This window comes from Panthera onca, chromosome F1, assembly GCF_046562875.1.
Source record: "Panthera onca isolate mPanOnc1 chromosome F1, mPanOnc1 haplotype 2, whole genome shotgun sequence".
NCBI lineage: Eukaryota > Metazoa > Chordata > Mammalia > Carnivora > Felidae > Panthera > Panthera onca.
Genome location: NC_138355.1, coordinates 59,742,481 through 59,769,117, shown reverse-complemented (window position 1 = coordinate 59,769,117; position 26,637 = coordinate 59,742,481). Strand labels below are relative to the sequence as shown.

Below are 26,637 nucleotides of genomic sequence, written 5' to 3'. Positions count from 1 at the left end.
TATTTTTTAGTTTATTTATTTATTTTGTGAGAGAGTGAGCATGAGCCGGGGAGGGGTGGACAGAGACACAGAGAGAGAGAGAATCCCAAGTAGGCTCCGCACTGTCAGCACAGAGCCTGCTGCAGGGCTGGAACTCAGAAACGGTGAAATCATGACCTGAGTGGAAACCAAAAGTGGCCTCTTAACTGATTGAGCCACCCAGGTGCCCCCTCCAAAATGTTTTTAAGGTGAAGGTATTTCTGGGGCACCTGGGTGGCTCGGTCAGTTAAGTGGCCAATGTCGGCTCAGGTCATGATCTCACGGTTCGTGAGTTTGAGCCCCATGTCGGACTCTGTGCTGACAGCTCAGAGCCTGGAGCCTGCTTCAGATTCTGTGTCTCCCTCACTCTCTCTGCCCTTCCCCCACTTGCACTCTGCATCTCTTGAAAATAAATAAATGTTTAAAAAGAAAGATGAATGTATTTCTGTTGCTGCATGTATCCCATTGTATAGCAAATTTTATTTGTCTCTTTCATGTATAAGACTAGGTCCCTTTATGAAGGGCAGATCTGTATTTCCTGTTAATTTACATTGTAGGAAGGGTTTAATGTGTTGTTTGAATCTCAGTAGATGCTGAAAATGCCCATTTTAATTTTTTTTAAGAAAAAATACTGCTAACCTAAGAACAGAAGCAATTTTCCTTAATTGGATAGTGAGATACCAGAAGGAAACACTATTCTTGATAGTGAAACAGCTACATTCCCACAAAGTCAGGAGTAAGAGAAATATGTTTTTGCTCAACATAAACATTGCCCCTTTGACAATGAAAGAAATAGGAGGTAGAAATATTGGCTAGAAAGAAAAAAAGTACCTAGAAAATTCAAAATGTCTAAGAAAACGATTGGAACTAATAAAATCATCCAACAAGATAATGGTCCTAAGACCTGAGACTCTTACTGCTGTAGTCCTACTTTCCCGAAAGCAGGTTTCTATTTGTGTACCACAGTTGTGCACTCTTTTTGTCATTTCTATTGATGACATCAATTTTCTTGATGATTCCATGCTTCTCAAAATCAAGAATGATACGGTTTCGACTGGGAAGAATAATACGATTGCAGAACTCTATAAACAAATAGAATAGTTATCATTACTTCTTAGCACTAATCTCTTTCCTACTCCATAAACAATCCCACTCTCTTCTGAATTGTTAAGGCATTTCTGGACTCATCCAGTCATTGGGCACTTGGAATGTTTGTACCTAAGTCTTTTCAGAACTGTCTGTATTACTTTGACAGTAGTCAATGTGCTGAATGACATAGATGGAACTAAATCTCAAAAGTTAAAAGTTAGCGGGGCGCCTGGGTGGCGCAGTCGGTTAAGCGTCCGACTTCAGCCAGGTCACAATCTCGCGGTCCGTGAGTTCGAGCCCCGCGTCAGGCTCTGGGCTGATGGCTCGGAGCCTGGAGCCTGTTTCCGATTCTGTGTCTCCCTCTCTCTCTGCCCCTCCCCCGTTCATGCTCTGTCTCTCTCTGTCCCAAAAATAAATAAAAAACGTTGAAAAAAAAATTTAAAAAAAAAAGTTAAAAGTTAGCAATGATATTTAAAATGAAAATGTTAGCTCTATCAAATCTTCTATGGATCAAGACTAGGCTAAGTTAGTGCATGCAACGTCTTACATTAGTTAAGCAGAGAATGGGGAACTTGAGGGATTTTAGTTGTTTACAATCTTTCTTTTTTTTAACTAAAATCCCTATGCTGTACTTTTCTTGTCTCCATGACTTATTTATTTTACAAATGGAAGTTTCTACCTCTTAATCCCCTTCACCTATTTCATCTGTCCCCTCCCCCACCTCCCTTCTGGCAACTACTGGTTTGTTCCCTGTATTTAAGAGTCTGGTTTCTTATTTGTTCATTTATTTTGTTTTTTTTTAGATTCCACATATGAGTGAAATCATATGTATTTGTCTTTCTTTGTCTGACTTATCTCACTTAGCATAATACCCTCTGGGTCCATCCATGTTGTTACTAATGGTAAGATTTCATTCTTTTTCATGCCTGAGTAATATTCGTGTGTGTGTGTGTGTGTGTGTGTGTGTGTGTGTGTATACCATATCTTTATCCACTCATCTATGGATGGACACTTGGGTTGTCTCCATATCTTGGCTATTGTGAATAATGCTGCAGTAAACGTAGGGGTGCATATATATTTTTAAATTGGTATTTTTGGTTTTTTGGTGGCAGATACCCAGTAGTAGAATTAGTGGGTCATATGGTATATTTCTTTTTAGTATTTGAAGAAACTCCATATTTCTTTCCACAATGCTTGTACCAATTTACATTCCCAACAAAAGTGCACAAGGGTTTCCTTTTCCCCACATCCTTGCCAACACTTGTTGTTTCTTGTTTTTTTTGCAACTAGCCATTCTGACCGGTGGTATCTCATTGTGGTTTTAATTTACATTTCTGTGATGATTAGTGATGTTGAACATCTTTTCATGTGTGTGTTGGCCATCTGCATGTTTTCTTTGGAGAAATGTATATTCATGTCTTCTGTCCATTTTTAATTGGATTATTTGTGGGTTTTTTTGGTTTTGAGTTGTATAAGTTCTTTATATATTTTGGATATTAACCCCTTATCAGATATATCATTTGCAAATATCTTCTTCCATTCTGTAGGTTGCCTTTTGTTTCGTTGATTGTTTCTTTTGCTGTGCAGAAACTTTTTATTTCGATGTAGTCCCAACAGTTTATTTTTGCTTTTGTTTCCTTTGCCTTAGGAGACATATCTAGAAAAATATTGCTAGGGCCGATGTCAGAGAAATTACTGCCTATGTTCTCTTCTAGGGTTTTTACGGTTTCAGGTCTCACATTAGGTCTTTAATACATTTTGAGTTTATTTTTGTGTATGGTGTGAGAAAGTGGTCATTCTTTTACATGTAGCTGTCCAGTATTCCCAATACCATTTATTTAAAACACTTGTATATTCAAGAATTGTATATTCTTGCCTCCTTTCTCATAGTTAATTGACCTTATAAGTATGGGTTTATTTCTGGGCTCTCTGTCCTGGAGTTGTTTACAATATTAATATGAGTCAACAGTTTCTTGTGGCTGTAAAGAGCTAACGTGGCGTACGTTAATAGCATGGTGATGGGCAAAACAAAAGACAGTGCTTCTGCCTGCACTCTGCCCTGATCACACCACACCCAGAACCTTTTGTTCAGTTCTGAGTATCACATTTTAAAAGACACATTGAGTAACAGAAGCATGTTTGGAAGAGGGAAGGTGGGATAGATTAAAACTATCATTTGAAGGATTGTTGAAAGGTCTGGAGACATCTGGCCTAGAGAACAAAGACATGGGAGGCATCATGACAACTTCCAGTGTATGAAAAGTTGCCATGTAGAGGATCCCAGACCTGTTCTGAACAGCCTCTGAGGGTAGTGGGCAGATGTACAGAAAAGCAGATTTAGATGCCTCTAGTAGTAATAGGTGTTTAAAAACAGAGGGGGCTGTCTTGAGCAGTATTAAGTTCCTCATCACTGAAGGTGTTCAAAAACAGGTTATTTGGTTATTCATCTGTTGAGGAAGTGATTTCAAGATTCTCTGTATCCCTAGTACGTCATATGGAAAAAGACACTCAATATGAAAAGAATTTTTAAGAGAGACCCAAGAATTCCTCAGCAAATAAACACTGATCTTTTCCCTATATCTCATGTACGATTCAATCACTGCATAATATTTAGTGAGTGTACATCGGCGACGTGCAGGAAAGTCTATTGGACCCTTTGTGAAACTTAATAATATCAAAAAAATCTTAAAAATCACTTTGACCAAGAGGAGTATATTTAGAAGAGGGCAGCTTCAAAGTATCAGTGTAATCTATCACAGTATTAGCACTCTGTGAACACATTGCTTACTACCTAGATGGAAGCTGTGACCAAATCTGAAACAGCTCCCCGAAAGTTACGTGAGGTATTGGTTGATGAAGTGGAGGGGCCCATAACTAGGGGGGAATGTGACTTTCGCCTTGGAGTTCTTAATAGTCATAAAATAAATGCCGAGCATGACAATACAAGTTTCCTTATCTTAATGGCATCACATCGCACTTTATAATTCTCTTTTTCCTACCCCCTCTAACCATTATCTCATTTAAGTGTTTCCACACATTTAGAAAAAGATACATATTGTCCCTTGGCCATTTATGATATTGTGACCAGGAAAAATGAAAGCCTCTTCCATTGTTTTGTTTGAATGAAATTATGAGTCTATAATCATAAAAAAAGCAGATATATAATAAAAGGGCCAAAACATAGAAGCTTGAAGTGGCAGCATAAGGAGCTCTCTGCTAAGCAATTTTAAAAGGATAAATATAAAACAGAAGAAGTAACAAAAGATGATCTAAGACTACACTGACTTCAAATAGAACATTCTGTCTGATTTACTAGCTGAGAGGGACCATCCATGGAGAATACGAGGTTAAACATGTTATGGAACCATCTTTACAAGGCTAAACAGGTAACAATTCCACTTCTCACTTTTGTGTTTGCAAGTTAAAAAGACCTTAATCTGTAAATATTATGTCTGAAAGGCTATAGATAAGAAATGCAATATTAGCAAAAATTAAAAGCTAAAGACATCAAAAGGGACGTGTGAAGGTACATTCAGATCTGAAATTTGAATAAGAAGTCAGTCATGAAAATCTGGGGGAAAATAATTTCAGGCAAAAGGAAAGTGGTGCAAAGATAAAAGATGTACTACTTTTTTTTTTTTCTTTTTAGTCATTGGTTTACTGACAATGTATTTTATAAAATAAAATAAAATAGACATGTAAGGGTCCCAGATATTAGCTAAATTCAAAGAAATGGAGGAGTCTGAGTTAATAAGTTTGAAGAGCAGGCATAATTTGGTTTGATTCATGTAAACAGTTCAGAAACAATATTTCAACTTTAGAAGATGCAGTATTGAAATATCCCTTTGTCGAATCTTGAAGCTGAACATTTTGTCCAAAGGGAGTGTTATTTTAATGTCCAAAGGGAACTTTAGTGGGAAAAATGTAGGTTTACACATTTGTGGAGCGAGAGAGATAGGCAGACATGATATTCCAACTATTAAATTCTTGGTTGTGACTGATACTAGAAAGGAAAACAAATAGAACCTGTTATTTCTAGCAGTCAATTTCCCGGAACAACTCTGTGAGCTTTTACCAAAAGTAGTGACTGGCTGACAGCATCTAGGGAGGGGAGGCTCTGCCAAAGAAAAAGATGCTGTTGGTTTTAATGTGCTCAAAGAACAGAAAAGGGTGATCGCAATGGAAATTTTCATAAAAGGGCAATGACGTCGGAAGTTTCCATGCCAGTGGCAGCTGCAGATTCTGTGCCTTGCTCAGCCACCTCCACAAGTGACTTGTGTAGGACTTTAGACACCTCAACACCCTGGCTCCTGATCATGCTCTGTTGACTGAAAGCATCCACTATTCCCATGGCTCCCAGCATGGCCTTGATACCAGAGCCCTCTTCCGCTTTGAACTGATATAAGTACAAATCTACATCACTCTTGCTCGCATTCTCTAAGTTGCCCAGGCTATCAATTTTTCAGGAGTGAGTTTATCTTCAAGCTTCTGCCGACCATTTACTTCATTTGGCAGCAGCAAAATCCTCCTTAGATCTGCATGATCAATCGTGCTTAGATCAGCAAAGCCATGCTTGCCTTTTTATGGCATTTCAGAATCTTGGCTTGCACATCCTTAAGGAAGGCAGAATTAAAGACCTTGCTCAGCTCTGCTCATATTCTTGTTCAGTCCAAATTCTCCCTCTTCAGTATGTTCTTTATCAAATTCCTGGTCCCACTGCTCTTTGAAATAGACTGTGTCCACCAGAACCAGATTTGCTAAGATTAGCACAACAGATTTGCTAAGAGAGCCACTGGGAAACAGTCCTTGATGTTCTTCATTTGTTTGGCTTTTCACTGAGGAATGAACCTTCTTTACGTTCTTCAGCAGCATTTACCTAATCAGCAGAACCCACACTGGCTAGGTACAGTTTGTTAACTTTATCCAAGTCCTAAAGAAATTGATGCATCATTTTTCCATAGAGCCTATTGGTGGTGATGTTCAGTTCATTATGCATCAGTGGGTTTCTCTGATTCAGTAAGAAGATTTTGAAATTGGTGATGCAGACATCCTGACTTTCAACCTGACCCATTGGAGCCCTTCCTTTTGTGTCTCTGTGACTTCATTAAAGTGTGTCAAATTTCCCTCTCCTTCTAAGATGATGTCATCTTAATATCCTTAACTTCATTACATATGCAAAGACTCTGTTTCCAAATAGTCACATTTAGAGGGACTGAGGGCCAGGACTTGGACTTTTCTTGGGAGACACAAGAAATCTACTACAGACCCCAGTGAACCATACCTCCTCGTATTGATGCTTTTGTGTAGTCCCTTCTTTTGTATCCAGGTGGGCCCTGTGATTCACTGGTCACCAATCAAGTGGCCCAAAAGTGACGCTATGTGACTTCCAAAGCTAGATCAGGAGGACCCTAGCAGTTTTCATCTTGGTCTTTTGGAACCTTCACTTTCCTGATACTGAGATACCCTGTAAGAAGTCTTACTCCCCTGCTGGAGGCTTCACATGGAGAGGACCTATGGAGACGGGTGGGGTCCAGCTGAGCCTAGGCTTCCAGACTTCCCACCTCAGGCATCAGGTGAGTGAAGCCCTTCTGCACCTTTGACCACCCCAGGCTCCAGTTGAATAGCACCAAGTGGCCCCACTTAATGCCACCCCCACTTGAGGCCACGTGGGGCATGTATTGGTGGTGGTACTGGTGGGGTGATGAGGTTGAGATATTTTTTTGGAATCAATTCTTGACCCCTTGGCTCGAATACCAGCCCTTGGAGTACACACACGCACACACATGCCCCTACCTCTACCCCCACCCCTTCCCACGGGGTGTAGAGGAGAAATCCGCGTCCAGGCAAACAAAGCCAAGACAAACGCGGGCACTGGCTTTTAGTAACGCCTTTTACGAATAAATCCTTTCTTTTTAAGCATTATTTTCAAATATGAAAATAACTCTTGGAAATGCATTCTTCTTTTGAAAAATGCGGAAAATCAGAAAAGCTCCCCCCATCCCCAGTGTAACCATGGTTTGATGTGCAGGGTGCTTCCACGACTTCTCTGCGTTTCTAAACACACAGTGCCCATCAACAACACACCGCTCCCCTGGCGTGTTCCGTTTTGTGGCTCACGTGCAAGCCCTCACACCTCGGAAACGCTCTCACACCTGCTCTCCTCGCTTTGCGAAGGGTCGTAAAGACTCGTTCGCCTCAGCACCCTCCGTTGGCGGCGCGAAACGCCTCTAGGCCCTCCTTCCCTCTGAAGCAGAGGGGCGGGGTCGAAGACCACGGGGCCCGCGGCGGGGCGGAGACGGCGCACGGCGATGACGCATCACGGTGTGCGCGGAGACGGCGGCAGCCACGACGCAGGGGAGGGGCGAAGGCTGCGGCAGCGTCAGGCGCGTGCACACGTTGCAGCTTCTCGCTTTCGGCGGGTTCGGGGTGGTTCTGACGGCCAGGCAGGCGCACTGACAGGTAGAGCCGCGGACCGGCGGGGATGGCGATGCTCTGTCTGACCGTAAATGCAGGAGACCCTCCGCTGGGTAAGGGACCGAGGCCGCCGACCTAAGTGGGTTGCATCAGCCGGGGAGGGTGCGGGGCAGGGAAGGTCGCCGCGCCCGGCGTTGCGCAGTGGCGGTCGCGGTGTGGGATTAGGCCTGCCGTCTCCCCGAAACTGTACACGGAGTAAGCAGCGCGGCCCTCATCTTCCGTCCTTGGCGTGTGGATCTGCTCCCGGAGACGGTTTACTCGGGCGTGGAGGGAGGCGTGGTGTGAGCCCGGGCAGGGCGACACGTCGCTCAGCCTCGGTCCTTTTCTCTAAGAGGGATGACTCTCAGCCAGCTCCCCTCTCCCTTTTTGAAGTGGCTTTCCCTAGAGACCTAGAACTGCTCATAGAAATATCATTTTGAAAGTTAAAATCCCATTATCTTCGCCTCTCTTGTAGCATATCCCCCTTCCGTCTCCCTTCCTCCCTCGTCTCAGAAAAGATCTTCAGGCCACTTCACTACTTTATGTTTTATTGGATTCAAAGGGAACCAGGCAGACGATCGTAGTAGCTGAGGTTGTATTAAAACTGAGGTTGCACTTGTTTTTAATTAATGGTGGCACGGTAATTGCTGGAACACTCAAGTATACTGCGGAGTGATCGGGTTGCTTTACCACACACATCCTTATGGATGTAGTCAAGGCCAGAATAAACATCGGATCTGTCACCTTCCTAATACATTTTTTTTTTTTTTAACTGCCTAGAGTTTTATTTACAGAATTATTTTTTGCATTTTACATAGTATGTGATATATTGTGAAGTCATTTTAAATATTATCAAAGGAAGTATATTATTTGAATTCAGTTGTAAATACTTTTCTTATTCATAGGTACTTATTTTAGATAGGGATTTTTTTCTCACTGTATGAAATTTATTGTCATATTGGTTTCCATACACCTAATACATCTTAAGTTCTATTTGGAATTGCTTTTTTTTTTGTGGCTGAGGTTATTGTAGATAGACAGCTTGGAATTTCTGCTTTTTTATTACTTTGGAAAATTACACAAAAGAATTTAAGTAGTTTATTAATGTCCTATTTGGTAATGTGTTTACATAGTCTAGACTCACAGATACTTTACTAATGTGGGAGAAGTGCCGATCTTTAGATGCAGTTGACCACATACGGTTGACAGAATTATTCACTACATTTTCACCTTTGGTGGCATTCTGAGTCTTTTGGAACAAAACCCACAATTGCCATTTTAAGTACTTTAAAAATGCTGGTGTTTGAACCTATTGGTTCCAGTAATTATGGGCTAACCTCACCCTAATCCATGAACTCCGGAAGAAATGGGTTTTGCTTTTTGGGCTGGAAAGCACTAGACAGTGTGGTCTCATGGTTAAGAGCAAAGACATTTGCTTCCTGGAGACTTAGGTCCAATCCTGGCTGCCACTTACTAGTTGTGGAACATTGGCAAGTTCCTTGTTTGGCTTCTCCTACAGTTTCCTTGATTAAGAGGAATAGTATCTTCCACATAGGGTTGGTTGCCAGAATTACGTGAGACTGTAGGTAAAATTCCTAACACAATTTATGTATTTTCTAGCTGTAGTTTTTACTAATGTTACTTAGAAAATCACCTTGAAGGTGATAGACCTGTTTCCTTAGTGAATTGTAGAACTCAGAATCACATTCTGACTTAATTCTGGAAGAGAATCTTAAAAAAAATTATTGTCATTTTGAACGGTAGACCAGTTATCGAATATATATTTGCTTCTCTCCTTTTTTGTTTTTAATTCTTCACATTGCTTAATTAAAATACATCTTACCTTTAAATCAGTAAAATTAGATGAAACATTTAGAAAACAGATTGCATTATTGTTATTTCCCTATTTTATATGCGTTCAGCATGTGAAGTTTTAATGTTAAGATAACTTCAAACTTCAAGGTACAAGAATAGAACAAAATGCTTTTCCCCTTGTACCACTGGAGAGCACACTGCAGATAATGATGCTTCAGCATCCAGAATATGCCAGTGTAGTGCTCTCTCAAGTGAGGAAAAACTTTGTGACCTGACAGGAACATCAAAATCAGGAAGTACACATTGGTATCATTCTTCCACTTAATGCACAGACCCTGTTCATTCATATTCCAACACCAGTTGTTCCAGCAGTACTCTCCATAGTGCAGGAATCAAAATCCAAAATCATGCTTTGCACCTAGTTGTCATGTCTCTGCGGTTTCTTTCAATCTGGAATATATAGTCTTAGTCTTTCCTTGACTTTCATAGCTTTGACCTCTGTGAAGGCTGAAGACCAATTACTTGAAGAATGTCCCCTGATCGGATTGTTTGATGTTTCCTTGTGGCTAGATTCAGCTACACATCTTTGGCAAGAGTAGCACAGAAGTGATTCAGTGTTCTTCATTTCCACCCATTAATTGGCGCATGAAGTTGATTTTTCCCATTACCGGTGATCTGATCTCAGTTACTTAAGATGTTGTCAGCCAGCTGTTCGCACTGGAAAGTTTTCCCTTTGCGTTTAAAAGGCATTTTGAATGCTTTGGGACCATGTAAACATCCTGCTCAAACCTTCACTTACTGGTTTCATCATCCATTGATGCTTCCTTCCCAACTTGATTATGATTAAGAAGGTGCCAAAGGTGACCTTCCAATTCTGCTGTTCTTTCTACATGTATTAGTTGGCATTTTTGTGTCAGAAGATATTTTTCTTTCCCATTAAAAAAAATTCATAACAAAATGTACTCAAAAGTTATAATCTGTATTATTTACTTTTATTCTTTTAAAATTTTTATTTTTTGAAATCCATTTTATTGACTTACAACATGCATATACTAAACTTTGCCAATTTAAAATTGACAAGTAACATACAGTAACCACCACAATAATGATAGAGAATATTTCTCTGATTTCGGAAAGTACCTTTATGCCCCTTTGCAGTGAGTTTCCCTTCCCCATCTCTCGTCCCTGATAGTCACTGATCTGTTTTCTGTCACTGTTGTCTTTTTCTAGAATTACATATACACTGAATTATATCATATATATTCTTTTGTACATAGGATAATGCTTTGGGATTCATCTATCCTGCCGCCTGTAACAGTACTTCATGCTTTTTATTTGCCATTTAGGATTTCATTGTATGAATACAGTAAAACTTGTATTATTTACTTTAGTGGTTACATTGCTACTGTTTGCCAGTGGGAGCCCCTCCAAGCTGGCCTCTGTGTCCTTTTGGCATATCTATTTGTGTACTTGCTTTCTAGCACAAGATTTTCCGGGGTTATCTCGTACCTTCCCTGCCGCAGCCCTGTTTCCAGTAGAGCATGATATTTAGAAATCAATATCTGGGTGTTGGTGGCCCATGTTATCCAAACTTATAGGACTAAATGAGTCAATTTAGGATATTTAATAGGTATTGAGAGGCAGATTACACCGTGTTTTAGAGTTTGAATTCTGGACTGCCTTAGACCTGCATTCAATTCCCGAGTGGCACATATTTAGTCAAGAACTTGGGTTCGTTATTTAATCCTTCCGAGCCCAGTTTCCTCCTCTGTAAAATGGAGATAAAGGTGACCACCTCTTAAGGTTACCATAAAGATTGAAAATTCCGATGACTGTAAAGCATTTAGCGCAGTGTCCGCCACATAGTAATCACTGAAATGTTATTAACAATAGTTTTTATAGAAGGCGCTATTCTCATTTCTTCTTGTCTTCTGACGGAGGAAAAGATTAATTTCAGTGTCCTTACCTGGAAGCTGAACATATTCAAAAGCAGTTGGACTGTGCCAATGAATAATTTCTGATGTAATATTTCCCCAAGACCAGAAGACCATACTTTCTGTTTATAGACCATTAGGAAAAAAGTTTACTCCTTGTAGGACTTAACACTGGTTTGTTGAGTCATTCTTACTGCTTTATGATTCAAGTTTATAAAGAAAAATCTTTTCATGTCATTATTTTTAGGAGCTTTGTTGGCTGTAGAACATGTGAAAGACAATGTCAGCATTTCTGTTGAAGAAGGGAAAGAGAATATTCTTCATGTATCTGAGTAAGTACTTTTATATCTCTGTTTTCAGTACTGAACAGCATTTTTTGAAATATTCAGAATTCAGTGTTGTGTGCTTGTTTTACTTGCTAGTTGGTAGATTGTCCCTAGAAAGAAGTCTGCTATTCTTCATTCTTAAAAGAAGTATATCCAGAGACACATATTTGTCAGTAAGGTATCTGATCCCACTTATAATCTAAAAGAAAGTAGAAATGTACAGAAAGATTTATACATGAGGTTTTTTTTTAAGAGTGAAGAATTTTTAATGATTGTCTATTTTTGAGAGACAGAGTGGGGGAGTGGGGGAGGGGCAGAGAGAATTTGAAGCAGGCTCCAGGCTCTGAGCTGTCAGCACAGCTGACATGACAATCCAGGGATTGAACCCATGAGCTGTGAGATCACGACCTGAGCCAAAGTCAGATGCTCAACTGACTGAGCCACCCAGGTGCCCCTATACATAAGGGTTTTTAATTCTGTGATTTATTCTGGTAGAAAATTGGAAATATTCAAAATTAGTAGTAATAGCAAATAAATAAATATGGTAAATCCACAGCATGGAATGTTAGGCATCTGTGAAAAAGCTTATGAAAAACTTTTAGTGATGGGTTATATTTACAATATAATGTTAATTAAAACAACAGAACGTAAAGATAAAATCACATATTTGCATAGAAAAATATGTTTGAGAAGTGTGCAGCACTTTTAATGGTGTCTGTTTCTGGGTGATGGAATGATGGGTGTTTGGGTTTTTTTTTTCCTTCTCTGTTTTCCAAGTTTTCTACAATGAGCATATACTGTATGTTCTTGATTAAAGTGAATCATTTGCATCCTGGGATATATGGAAGATTAAACATCTTTCTTTTGGAACCCACTGGAAAGAATAAAAAGAACTGGAAAGGGAGATATTATTCTCTTTAATTTTTGTTTAATGAAACTAAGAAATGGACACAACCTGGTTTCAGATTCTTTTAACAGTATTTCACCAGATAGTAGAATCTAGACCAAATTGAAAGAAAATTTCCAGGATATTCTCCAGCAAGGTGCAGATTTGAAAAGTGTTGAAAGGTTCATAATAAACTGACAGAAAGACTTATTTTGGGAAAGGGGCAAGATACACAAAAACACATACTCAAACACACTCTTCCACTCCCCTCTCGTCCTTCCTCCCAGTGTAGTTGTATTGTAATTTTGATTAGGTCACCTTTCAGTGTTTACACTGTAATGACCTAGTAAGTTTTATTTACTGCTGAGCCACATACTATGATTACTTTTTGTGTACAACTTTTACTTTTCTATGGAATAATTGTTTGCTTTGTTCTCTTTTGAAGCCTGTCTGATTCCTGATCTGTTCTGTGTGACTTTAGGAATTTGCAGGAATATTTTCTGGTGATTCAGTATTCTGAAATTTCACAATGATATGCTTTAGTGTGGGTCTGGTTTTTTTTGTTAAGATGTTAAAGTAATCACTACCCCCAACCTGGGGCTCGAACTCACAACCATGAGATTAAGTCACATGTTCTACCCACTGAGCCAGCCACGTGCCCCGTGTGGGCCTTTTAAAAAATCTCTTCCACTGGGTGCTTGGTCTCTTTTAAATGTGGAATGGAAATCCTTCTGTTTTGGAAAATGTTTAAAAATTTTTGATGATTTTCTCCTCCATTTTCTGTTCTTTATATGGATATTAGGATTAAGTATCACCTTCACTTTCCATCTATTTTTTTCTTTTTACTTTCTGGAGTGTTCTTCAACTTTATCATCCCATTTTTTCTATTGAGTTTTTTCTATTTTTGCTACTATATTTTTAGTATCTAAGAGCTTTTTTTATTTTTTGGGTACTTCTCTTAACAGTATCTTGTTATTTTATGATTGCAATATATTGTTTCGTTTTCTTTTTCCTAATTTGTCCAGGTTGCATTTTACTGTGTGCTTATTTCTTCAAATATTTGGTAATTCCTGATGACCTTCTTAGATTTTGGTAGGAATTTAAAGCTGTTTGCAAATTCTGACCTCAAGGGTGGGCTTGTCAGCTCTGAGCATACTTTGGTCTGATTGAGCAGTTTATTTAGTGGGAACTTCTGATGTTAGTATCCTTAGTTATTTCTTCTTAAGCTGATCAGATTATTCAATGAAGACTTTCAGTCTCTTGTTTAGAAGGTAAAGAGTTCATACCAGAATATTTTGGGAGCTGAGAGGGAAGAAGGCTAAAGATCTCAGCATCTAGTATATGTATATTCATTTACCCAGTTACTTGCATAAACCAACTCAGCAGTGACCAATTTCCGCCAGTTGAGAGACCCTCTGTTTTAGTGCTTAGAGAATAAACCTCCAGTTTTTGCCAAGATTGAATAAGAGAAGCAGCCCAGCTGTGCAGAATAGGGTTTGATGGTATCTATTTCCAGCTGATTCTCTTTTTTTTTTTAATGTTTATTTATTTATTGTGAGAGAGAGAGAGTGTGCGCGCGCACGCGCACGCAAGTGGGGGAGGGGCAGAGGGAGAGAGAGAATCCCAAGCAGGCTCTGGGCTGTCTGTGCAGGGCCTGAATTGGAGCTTGACCCCATGAACCATGAGATCATGACCTGAGCCAAAATCAAGAATTGGACACTTAACTGAGCCACCCGTGTGTCCTCCAAGTGATTCTTAAATAGACTTTTTACCAGCCCTCCTAATTTTAGCCCCAGTTCATTCTTATTTCCATTCCTAAGTCTTTTGTGGATTCTAAAATTGAAGTTAGGTTGGTTTTCAGCTTTGTCCACTGTCTGCTTAAGATTCGGTTTTTTCAGACCTGTTAAATTCATCTCTCTAGCTTCTGAATTTTTATTGTTATTCTTTCTTTTCCTTAGTCTCTTTTTCCTATGGGTGTGTGTCTTTTTAAAAAATAATTTTTACAGAACAGTTTTTATATGGTTTGATCTGTCATCTTTACTTGGAAGTTGATACAACTAGCATCTTTATGACTGTATATCCTTGACTTCTCTGCCTTGATTTATTTTACATCAGTTACTCTTGATACCCCAATTATATTTTCATATTTTCACCACTGAATAGACAATAGTTAGAAGGACAAAGCAGTGTCCACTCTTAACTGAATTGTCAGATTTAACTGAACATTCAGAACATATTGGAATTTGATAGAAACAGTAAAGAATGAATTAGGCAGATTGTTTTTTTTAGGCAGATTTTTTTTAAACTGTAGTAGAAAATACATGGTAAATGTAAGGGTTCTATTTTTACAGTTCTTCGTAAGTCTCATGACTCCTACTGATTCGCTAGAGCTATGGTAATATTTTATCTCCTGCTTGTATTCTAGAAATGTGGTATTCACAGACATAAATTCCATACTTCGCTACTTGGCTCGAGTTGCAACTACAGCTAGGCTCTATGGCTCGAACCTGCTGGAACATACTGAGGTAAGGAAGGAACACTTCCTTGGGTTTGTTTTCTTTTGTTTTGATTTATACTTCTATTCTTTTGAGAACTTCATTTTATTGTTGACTTATGTATGATTATTCTATTTAAGGTTATTGATGGAGTTTTAGTTACAGACCTAGCTAAGGAATTCTCATCTTATTTTTATTTTCAGGAAAAAACTTCCTAGCTCCTAAATTTCAACTTTTAATCCCCACCAGCAGTCCTGTTGGGTCAGCGAGTGCTGTCTTCTTCATAGAGTCCTAAAATTTCATACCTGGATGTAACTGTATAGATCATCTCCTGCACCTCCCTTAACGTTACAGATGAGGCAGCAGGCCTAGAAAATTAGGAGGTTTTCCCAGGGTCACACACATAGCTTGGATTCTCTTTTCCTTTCTAGGTGTATACTTTGATTAATTATAGCAACAGTAGATTAACTTCCTGTACAGTTGTTTAGATGCTTTTCTCTTTGTTTGTAGTCAGCTCTAATTTTCCTAAATTTGCAAAATTTGAAATACAAAGAATAGTTTCCTAAGAATTTACTTTTAAATTTTGCAGGTGGATAATCACCTGCCGGTTTTGATCAAGTTGGTTATTCCTTCCTGCTGCTGCCAGTTTTCAAATCTTTTTCTTCCTTGAAGTGCCCCTCCACACCCCTGCAAAAAGAAAAAACAGAAAAATGAATGAAATTAAAATGAAAAATGAATGAATGAAATGTGTTTATTTTAATGCCAATTTAGATCCCGGGCAACCAGAATTAAATCCACATAATGGCAGATTCTGTAATTGGAGATAAGATAGGCATGTTTCTAACTAAGGCCATTTGTTTGTTTAAATTTAAACCGTGGTGTGCATTTATTTTCCATCTTTTATGTTCACAGATTGATCACTGGCTGGAGTTTAGTGCCACAAAATTGTCTTCATGTAATTTGTTTACTTCTGCAATCAACGAGCTCAATCATTGCCTGTCTCTGAGAACATACTTAGTTGGAAATTCCTTGAGCTTAGCAGATTTATGTGTTTGGGCTACCCTAAAAGGTATCAATTATTCTTCCTGAAGTTTGTTCTATTTTAATTGATATTTTGATGGGTAAGAAGTGTACATATTTCTGCATATGTGAATATATACATACATATACATGTGCATACACAGAAACATATCCACATAGAAAGAGTCACTTAGGACTTCCTTGCAAAGGATTGACCACCTGCTATTTTATGCCGGTCAAGTCACAGGGATTCCCTATCCTTTGCTGTCCCTAGAGGTCATCTTTCTCACTAATCCATCTCCCTGCTGCCTATGAAGCTGACCTTGGCCCTGCTAAAGAAGCCCTCATCCCATTTATGTCAGCACCTCTCCTGTCTCAGCCATTCCTTTACTCCAGGCATTGTTGTCTCTGATTATGGGTGTATATGTGTTTGGGGGGTAATCTAGAGTTGTTTCTCTTGGGGGTCACTGATCTGCTCTTCTGTGACTAGTTTGTAACAGGGTAAGATTATGGGATTGATGAGAGGTATAAAGGGGACTTGAATTTTGTTATTTTCTTTAAAAAAAAAAATAGAAGCAAATACGCCAGAAGGTTTTATCATTCTTTAATTCTGCATTATGTGGCATTTTTTACATTATGTGTAATATTTTTGTGGCTAAAACTTTCCTCCAAATTCAATTAAATTGTTATTAAAATAATCAACATAAAATGAAGTCCTTTTCTAATTAAATGTTTTCATGTATAGGTTTGACATTGTTGTCTTTTTTTTATTTCTGACTTAATATGTGTGAAAAGGAAGATAATATCTTAAGGATGTAGCTTTGTGATGTTAATTAAATTTTCCTTCAGTGCCTACTTTTGATGTTACATCTGAAGAAATGAGCTACTTCTTGATCTTGATTTCTATTTTGTTTTCTAGTGGATCTACTTAAAGTTTTTCCTTATCTACGAAATGTAGCATTGGTTGGGGTGCCTGGGTGGCTCAGTCAGTTAAGTGACCCACTCTTGGTTTGGGCTGTGGTCATGATCTCACAGTTCTTGAGATTGAGCCCTGTGTCGTCAGGCTGTGCCCTGAGAAGGCAGAGCCTGCTTGGGATTTTCTCTCTCCCTCCCCTCAAATAAACTTTTATAAAAAAAAAAAAAAAAAAGTGTGGCATTGGCCTTACAGTGGGTGTGTGGTGGTGGTGAGAGCAGGATTTAGTATTCATTTCATTGAGTTGAACTGCAGAAATAGTTTTAATTACCTTTTGTGAATTCTGTAAAGTATGTTAAAGAATTACATGAAAACATTGCAATGTGTGTCTAGATTTAAAATGTTTCATTTTGGAAGTGTACCTTTTTTTTTTTTTTTTTTGGTAAGTAGACTCCACACTCAACAGGGGGCTTGAACTCAAGACCCTGAGGTTAAGAGTCACATGCTCCACCGACTGAGCCAGCCAGGCGCCCCTATAGAAGAACAACTTTGAGCCATCTTGTTTATTTAAATTAACTACATCTAGAACTTTGCTTTCAAAGTCGCAGATTTATTGAATGGTTTTAAAATTATGTTTGCTAACAGGAAATCCGGCGTGGCAGGAACAGTTGAAACAGAGCAAAACTCCAGTGCATGTCAAACGCTGGTTTGGCTTCCTTGAAGCCCACCAGGCCTTCCAGTCCGTAGGTACCAAGTGGAACGTTTCAACGACCAAAGCTAAAGTGGTGAGCCATTTTTAATGCTGAGACTGTAGATCTGAAAAGAAAATTATTCCTACTAATAGTTTGGTTTTTTTTTCCCCTTTCCATCCATGAAAAAGGATCTTCTTGGAAAAATCTGCCAAGGCTATTATAAAGTTTTGACTTACCTTTAATTATTTAACTACATAAAGCCTAATCTTTGTAATTATATGTCTAAAATATTATGGTCATCCGGTGTATGTCCCTTAGGAAATCCAAACTCCAAGTAACTAAAACCTCCTTTTTATAGCTGTACCGTATTTTCTTCCTCCTGACTCTCTCCTGTTTGTTGATTTTTAACCATTGAGTCCTAGGCTTCTGCAGAGCCTTTTTGTTGATTCTGTAGGACGTGTGATGTAGAGTACAGTAGAAAAGATTCTCTTCCCAAGGTCTCTGTACTGTGATCTGTTTAACATATTAGGCATGTATAGTAAAGTTTAAAGATTTTCTGGCACAGTAAAATTTGAAAACTACTGTCTGCTTGGGTAAAGACACCACAGTCCACTCAGCTGTTTTGGCTAAAAATCTTCATTCATCCTTCACCATTTTTTTCCCATGAAATCAATCAACAAGTTGTGTTCTCATATCTGTTTTCTGTCTCCACTGCTTTTGATTTTTATTGAGGCCTCATTACCCCCTGTTGATTTAATACCATAATCTCATCAAAGGTCTCTCTCTTTTCTAGTTCAGCTTCTGCACTGGGCTGGGTATCATTTTAGAAAGTACAAATAAATGGTCCCATTATCCCCTGAGATTTCCTCATTGCCTAAAACCTAAAAGCAAGTTCATAAGAGGCTTCATGTTTTGGACCTTGTCAACAGCTTCAGCTTCTTTGCTCATTCACCCACCCCATGTATTTCTAACTTTTCATAGACATTGCATTGTCTTTGTGTCTTACCTTACCTTTGTGTGCTGTTCCCCCTTTTCTTAGAATGAATACCTTCTACATTCTGCATCTGATGTATCTCCACGTACTTTTTAAGGTCCAGCTTGGTTCTTACCTCCTTTTAAGCTTTTCCTGATGACCCTAGATGCTGTTGGTTAACTTCAACTCACTGCTGTAACGCATTCTATACATACATATGTATGGTCTGTTGCCAGTGTTTAGTTTTATTTATGTCCTTCACAAGATTTGGGGTCCTTAAGTGCAAGGATGACGTTCTAGTCATCATTTGTCTTGTAACCGTGCCTGGCACATAGTGGGTATTGAGTATTTGTTGAATGAGTGTATTCTTAAACATTTAACAATGTAACTATTTTCATATGTTGTTTTTCTTCTGCTTTTCAGACATCTGAGAAAAAGCAAGATGTTGGGAAATTTGTTGAGCTTCCAGGTGCTGAGATGGGAAAGGTTACTGTCAGATTTCCTCCAGAGGCTAGTGGGTAAGAAAATGTAACTTGTAATTACAATGAAATATATTTAATGGAAAAGCTTAAAGACCATTAAATGCTTTTAATATTACTAGATTACTAATATGGAAGAAAATAAGTAAGGTTTTAATTGTGGGGGGTGTCAAATTTCTGAACATTTAAGTCTATTAATGTTAATGTATTGAATTTGTAGTTTTAGCTTTTTAAAGCAATTAGACAACATTGTTATTTTACCCCAGATGGAATTTTAATTATAAATAGGAAACTTTCCATAAATAGAAACCCTTAAGTTTTATTTACATTTTGAGATTTTTAGGCTCTTATTTAATAGGGATTTGTTTTGTATCCTGAGCAGTCCGTTTGGTGAGCAGAAGTTATGGTAGAATTATTTTTAAGTTACTTTTTTCCGAAATAAAGAAAATGGCATCCTGAGAAGCCTATTCTTACTGAATTCTTTCTGTTGTTAGCATGTTTCCCAACCCCTTTCACTTTTGGCACCAATAGAAAATAATATTTGAAGGGTGCAATAGAGAAGAAGACTGTTCTGGCTGGTGGTCACCAGCCTGGGGCTGTCTCAGGCCTTGCCCAGCATTACCCAAGGCCAGGGGGAGTCCACCTTTGCACCAGCCTCTGTGAGCATACCGGACAAGCTTTGTGATAGCCCCTTTCCCGTGATAGTGAGTAATACAGTAAAATACCTCTTATTAATGCCAGAATTTTGCTTAGTTTCAGATTTTCTTACCCATTTGTGGTAAGTGGAATGTGTAGATAACAGAAAGTGGCAGATAAGGAAAAATCCATTTTATTTTAGCTGTTCTTAAGAGTTCTCCACAAAGTTTTCAGAAGCACCACTGACAAGAAAATCTGTTTTAGAATTCTACATTTTCTCTCTGCTTTTCTAAGTTTTCTCTAAGTTTTCTCTCTGCTTTTCTAAGTGTCAAAATAAAGGATTGATGGAAGGGGATGAAAGAGAAATAAGGATTTTGGAAAATTCACAGACTAAATCATTAAGTGATCGATGGGTAGTTGACTAAGTGGAATCTCATAGATAAGACTTCTCATACACACTTTATTCCTACTGACATCTTGGGTCCATGCGGCCCTGTGTTCTGTTCCTGTGTGCTTACTGCGACAGGTCATGCTTTCCCGTTGGGAGTGAGTGACTTTAATGGTTTGATAAAAAGCCACTTTCTAAGCAGTGGCTGTTTATAGCTGCGGCATTTGGACATTTGTCCTTTTAGAATCTTCTTATATTTTTGTCACCATCATTTCTTGGAATAGTGAGTGCCTCACATTTATAATTTACTCTGTAAAACACATTTGTCTGCCATAAGTCATGTCAATTTCAGAGACCATAGTGTTGGCCAAATACAGTTTTGGGATTTGGAATATAAATTAATGTTCAGGTATTTTGGGAATCTTGTTTTTTGTTTGGTGGGTTTTTGTTTTGTTTTCTTATTCATAATTTTTGTCCTATCCCCGTATACTGCTAAAGAATTCTTTAATTTTTCTTTTTTCTTTTTCTATGTCTTTCATGAAGGGCCAGAAGGCACGGCTTCAGCCCTGTTTCTGTTTTTTTTTTTTTTTTTTAAGGTTTATTTTTGAGAGAGAGAGAGAGGGCACAAGCTGGGGAGGGGTGGACGGAGAGAGAGAATCCAGGCTCCGCACTGTCAGCACAGAGCCCCATGCAGGGCTCAAACTCACAAACTGTAAGATCGTGACCTTAGCCGAAATTGAGAATTGGACACTTAACCACCTGAGCCACCCAGGCACCCCAGCCCTTTTTCTTATTCCTAGCTAACATATATAGGAGCTGTTATGTACAGGTACTATCAAACACTATACACACAGCGTTTTAATCCTCACAGCCCTGTGAAGAAAGCACTGTTAACATCTCCATTTTACAGATGGTTTCGGAAACTGATTCATTCAACATTTTAGTAATTTGCCAAACTCAAACCTGTGCTATCTGGTTCTAGAATCCATTTGACTTAAAGTTCTATTGCCTATGTTTGTTATGGGTGGCAGAAGCCCTATTCAGCATAAGTGCTAACTGTGACATAGCGCGAATCTCACTTTTTTAGCTATTCCAATTAGGTTGTTTCTTGAGCTGATTACTATTTTAGTTACCTTGTGAATATTTCATAGTCTTGTTAGCTTTCTTGACATTTACACTTGTTAGAACTGCACACATTATTTCAGGTTCAGAATAATATCTTTAAAATTTTTTTTGTTTTTTTAATCTTTATTTTTGAGAGAGAGAGAGAGAGAGAGAGAGAGAGAGACAGAGTGTGAGTGGGGGAGGGGCAGAGACAGAGGGAAACACAGAATCTGAATCAGCACAAAGCCTGACACAGGGCTGAAACTCACGAACCGTGAGATCGTGACCTGAGCCGAAGTCGGACGCTTAACCTACTGAGCCACCGAGGTGCCCCCAGAAATAATATCTTTAAGTGTAAGATAATGGTTTGATTTCCTCATTCCTCTTAAATTAATTCTTTTGTGTAAAGCCTAGCACATTAACTATCATATAGTATGGGTAGTCAGTGATGAGTAGTTGTCTTTTTTTTCCTGTTTTTAATGATAGGTATAACATGATACAAGTATAACACTTTCCATGAAAACTGCAGTAGGTGTTTCTGTTTCTTTCTTGGAACTCACGGTCCTTTGTTTTATTTTACTTTCGGTAAACCTTTTATTTTAGCATAGTTTTAGATTTACAGAAATGTAGCAAAGATAGTACAGAAAGTTCCCACATATACCATACCCAGTTGTCCATGATCTTAACATCTTAACGCTACTCTAAGGTACCATTGTCACAAGTGGTGAACCAATATCAGTATATTACTATTAACACCTAAACTCCATACCTTTTTTTGATTTCATTAGTTTTTGACTAATGTCCTTTTCCTGTTTTAGAATCTCATCTGGGATACCAGTGACAGCCTTTTATTTTATATAGAAAGTTTTGAATAGCCGTAAATGCATTGCTTTGTACTTGTCTGCATTAACTGGTGCATATAAATCCTTCTTAACATTGAATCATTGATCTAGAATGCTGCGTGAATTTCTAAAACATGGATTGATTTAAAAACTGGTGTGAAGACATGCAAGGAGTTGTATTTCCCTCTCCCCTGTTGACCCCAGCTGAGATCAGAGGTGGGCGAGAAACTAGGAGACTAGCACAGGGGAACGGTGGCTACCATTGTCAGTGGCAACTAATAAAAGTTCGTGAGAGCGGATTATTAAACTTCCTCACTTCATGCCCTGTTTGCTGCCCAGGAAAGTGTATTTTCATTGTTAGTGGTACAAGATACTGCTTTTTACCCACTTCACTGATCAAGGGAAATGGTGACATATTATATCAACAGGGCCTCTGATATATTTTACTTGTAATTGCCAACTGCCCATAGGAATAGAATAGTATTTTCACAGATTGCGATTCATGGAGCGTTGGTCCTGGATGAGACCTGTCAAGTCCTTTAGTTGAAATCCTTGTATTTTGGCTTTTGAGAGAATCGAAGCCTTGAGAATAAGTGGCTCTTCTGCAGCTTCCCGATTCCCGCGTGTCCGTCCACGAGTTAGCACGTGGCAGTGGCGATCTCAGAGGCACCTCTCGCTGGCGTGCATGAGGTGGGTGCTCCGTCCACCGCAGAGTCAGGTCTCTGTGCAGAGTAGCCCTGGACACCGTGTAGCCTCCCGTGTAGCCCTGGACACCGTTGTCCAGGAAGCAGGTTTCCCCTAACGAAACGACCACTCATTTCCTCTGTAAAAAAGAAAAAGATTCTCCTTAAGGTGGTAACGTGACTAAATCACTTGTCTCTTTGTGAGATGTTCCATGTGAAATTGTTTCTTGTGATGACTTTATAAATGTTGTAGTGTCTTTTTCTTCCTGTGAGGGTCAGCTTTTCTATCAGAGTACTTTCTTGTTAGAAAATAAACTATGACGGGAGTACCAACTAGAAGGATTTTTGTTTAGTTCTCATCTCCTCAGGAAGGTTAAGTTCAAGTATTTAGGTAAAACATGTTAATGAGTTTCTTTGTGAAATGTTTTTGTTTTAGTTACTTACACATTGGGCATGCAAAAGCTGCTCTTCTGAACCAGCACTACCAGGTTAACTTTAAAGGGAAACTGATCATGAGATTTGATGACACAAATCCCGAAAAAGAAAAGGAAGATTTTGAGAAGGTAATTAAAGGTGTAGTGATGACCCTTTGTCAGAAAAGTTAATTAAAATTAGAGGGTGACTGGATACCTTCATGGTAAGAAAATAAATGAAGTTTGTTCTCATAGCTGCCTTTTTCCCTCATCTGTCTATTCTGTGTCTGAGACCTAAGGCAAGCAATATTGAGCTCCTATAGCAAAAAACTTCCACTTACTGTTTTCTTCCTCAATTGTACAATTTTACCAAAGTGCTATGTTTTCCTATAAGTACCAATTTCTTAAATGAATTGGTCACTAGAGACAGGTTTCCTTTCTGTCATATAATTGTAAGTGTGTGAATGAAACAAACACCAAGTAGGTATCGGAAAATGGGGAGGTTTCTTGGCCTCTTCTATCCTCTTTGTTCAGAAGCACTGCAATATGTTCAAAGAGAGGGCAAATGATTGTCGGTATGACCAATAATAACCAGTTTTCCAGAGTAAATGGAAAGCTCCATCATGAAATCAGCTTTCTCAGCTGAAAATTTGGAGACTAGTATAATGATTCTCTTTTTTTTTTTTTTCTTTTCTGACCTAATATACAACTTGTACAACCATTTTCAGGCTTTTTTTCTTTTTTTGACTGATGGTGTATTATTACATTTGCCCAAATGCAGTATCAAGGATTGAAAATACACAAGAAAATGCAAAAGATAAGTTGATGGTTATTTTGGATTCTCTTTGCAGGTTATCTTGGAGGATGTTGCAATGTTGCATATCAAACCGGATCAATTTACTTATACCTCGGATCATTTTGAAACTATAATGAAATACGCAGAGAAGCTAATTCAGGAAGGGAAGGCTTATGTGGATGATACTCCTGCTGAGCAGATGAAAGCAGAACGTGAACAGAGGATAGAATCCAAGCATAGAGAAAACTGTAAGGCTCATTTAATGTCTTACATTTTAATTGGCGGTCTTGTGTTCTACTTCTTTAGTAGAACAAGATTTCTGTGAAAGATGCTGGTTTGAGACCCATTTGGGAATGTGACCCATACGTTCATCACAGGTTTCTTTTTTTCTTTCGTTATCATCTTTACATCGTTACTACTTTGTTGGTGTCACAACTACATGCGAAGTGTGTGTGCCCGTAGTTGTGCCCATAGTGTCTCACTGCACTTGGTCCTTTGCATTGCGTTCATTCCACTGCAGTGAGTACTTCTGCAATTCTTTGTAGTTCTCCCAATTTAAATACTTAGCCTTTCTAAGAGGTTCAGTGATCATGTTATTAGTACCCGAATCTTCTTTTCAGCATGTGAGTGTAATATGTAAGCTTAGTTAGTACAACTCTATACCTCTGAGATATCACTTAACGAAAAAGCGTATTTCTTATTCATTACTTGTCTCCTGAGCTACTGATTGGGGCTGTTTTTATTCTGCATTTATGTTGCCATGATGTCACATTTGGGAAGTGTATAGTGAATTGTTGTCAAATTGTTAAAAAGTCTTTTTTTCCCCTCTTTTTGAGGTTTCCCTAACATTTTCAAAAATAGTTAACAACTGTAGTTTTAGACTCATTTGATTTTTTTTGAGGACAAAGTGTCCATCATATCTTCAGGAGGTTCCACAGAGAGTCATTGTTTAATAGTTCTTTCTTACCTGCATGGGGCAGGTTTTCAGTATTTTCACAAGATAGAACCATAGCTACTTGGGACAGAATTTTCTGGGATGAAATTTGTATCACTGTTTTCTGTGATCTCTCTCTTTTTTTTTTTTTTTTTTTTTTGATCCAAGAGAGTCCTGTTTTCCACTGGAATGACTGACAGGGTTTTCTGGTAGCCCATGGACTCAGGCTCACAGCCCAAGTCATGTTCTTTACATGGGCACAGGCTGTAGCACTGATGCCTGTGGGCCCTGTGGATCAGGCCAGTCTGGTCTGTCTCCTGAGCATGAGGAAGCAGAGGAACAGAATGCTTCTGCTTCAAAAGCAGAATTAAATTTGAGACGCTCAGGGGCTGGCTAGCTGTGCCTTGATCGGCAAGTGGGAAACACAGGGCGAGAAAAACCTTCAAGTCTCATGTTTCGTCTCTTACCCTTTTATTTATTTATCTCAGTGAAAAAAAATTTTTATTTAGTTTTGAAAGAGAGACAGAGTACGAGCAGGGGAGGGGCAGAGGCAGAGGGAGACACAAACTCTGAAGCAGGCTCCAGACTCTCTTAGCACAGAGCCCGATGCGGGGCTCAAACTCGTGAACCAAGAGTCATGACCTGAGCTGAAGTAGGATAATTAACTGACTGAGCCACCCAGGTGCCCCAGGTCTCTTACCCTTAATGAGTACTATATCAGTGAAATGTATTGCTTTGACTTCTAAAAACATATTCATAGAGTACTTTTCCTAAGTGTTTTTTGTGAGACTTCTTCATAAAAAATGATGCATTTACTCTTCGTACCAGGTATTGGAACTATGATGGTATTTTAATTTATTTTTTATTTTATTTTTTTTAATTTGTATATTTATTTATTTTTAAGAGGCCACGTTCGTTTCTATTGACAACTTATTCTCTACATACATACAGTTATGATGGTATTTTTAAACTAGGGGAGTGTGCTTATAATATAAAAGTAAACTATTAAAATAATTTCAGTTCAACTAGGTTAGTAATATATTAGATAAACTGTAATATAATTAATCTTACAGCTATTGAGAAGAATCTACAAATGTGGGAAGAAATGAAAAAAGGGAGCCAGTTTGGTCAGTCCTGTTGTCTGAGAGCAAAAATCGACATGAGTAGTAACAATGGATGTATGAGAGACCCAACGCTTTATCGCTGTAAAATTCAACCACATCCAAGAACTGGAAATAAATACAAGTAGGTGTATCTCTTTCATTATGCTAGGCAGCCTACTGTGATTTCACTTTGATTGCCTCTACACACAAGAGTAGATGCAGAATAGTCAAGAGACCTGGATCTTTGTTCACTCATAGATTAATAACTGCTTTTGGGAAAGCATGTAACCTAATCTCTTGGGCTGTTTACTCACCTATTGATTAAGGTTATACTAGGTTGTTTCTAAGGTACTTCCTTAAGGTCCTTCAGTTTGCCTAAAGTTGCTTTTTACATATTGATTAGGTGTATTGTGGTGTGTATCTTTAGAAGATCTTTTTCTTCCTCTTATAAACTTGGATTCTGCTGGGCATAAGTTGATTCACAAAAAAAAAAAAAAAAAAAGTGATGGACTTGAAACTTTACAGAAATGTGAGCATTATAAGAAAATACATGGGTTCTTTTTTTCTAGTTTCGATTAGTTTTCTAAGTGGGTTTTCAGTTAAAAGATTCTTTTTCTTTAAATGGGTTCCCCTTCTCCATTAATT

The 26,637-nt window shown here is 38.5% G+C and overlaps 1 protein-coding gene across 1 annotated transcript in view; it reads left to right on the top strand.

Moving 5' to 3' along the window:
• Positions 1-7,449: 7,449 nt before the first annotated feature.
• EPRS1 (glutamyl-prolyl-tRNA synthetase 1) overlaps positions 7,450-26,637 on the top strand; it is a 72,221-nt gene continuing 53,033 nt past the window's right edge. The window contains exons 1-9 of the mRNA XM_060644380.2: positions 7,450-7,634; positions 11,557-11,641; positions 14,947-15,046; positions 15,929-16,085; positions 17,595-17,734; positions 19,038-19,132; positions 23,183-23,309; positions 24,011-24,203; positions 25,963-26,134. Coding sequence (XP_060500363.1) covers positions 7,589-7,634; positions 11,557-11,641; positions 14,947-15,046; positions 15,929-16,085; positions 17,595-17,734; positions 19,038-19,132; positions 23,183-23,309; positions 24,011-24,203; positions 25,963-26,134 — 1,115 coding nt within the window. The 5' untranslated portion in view covers positions 7,450-7,588. The remainder of the gene's footprint in view (positions 7,635-11,556; positions 11,642-14,946; positions 15,047-15,928; positions 16,086-17,594; positions 17,735-19,037; positions 19,133-23,182; positions 23,310-24,010; positions 24,204-25,962; positions 26,135-26,637) is intronic.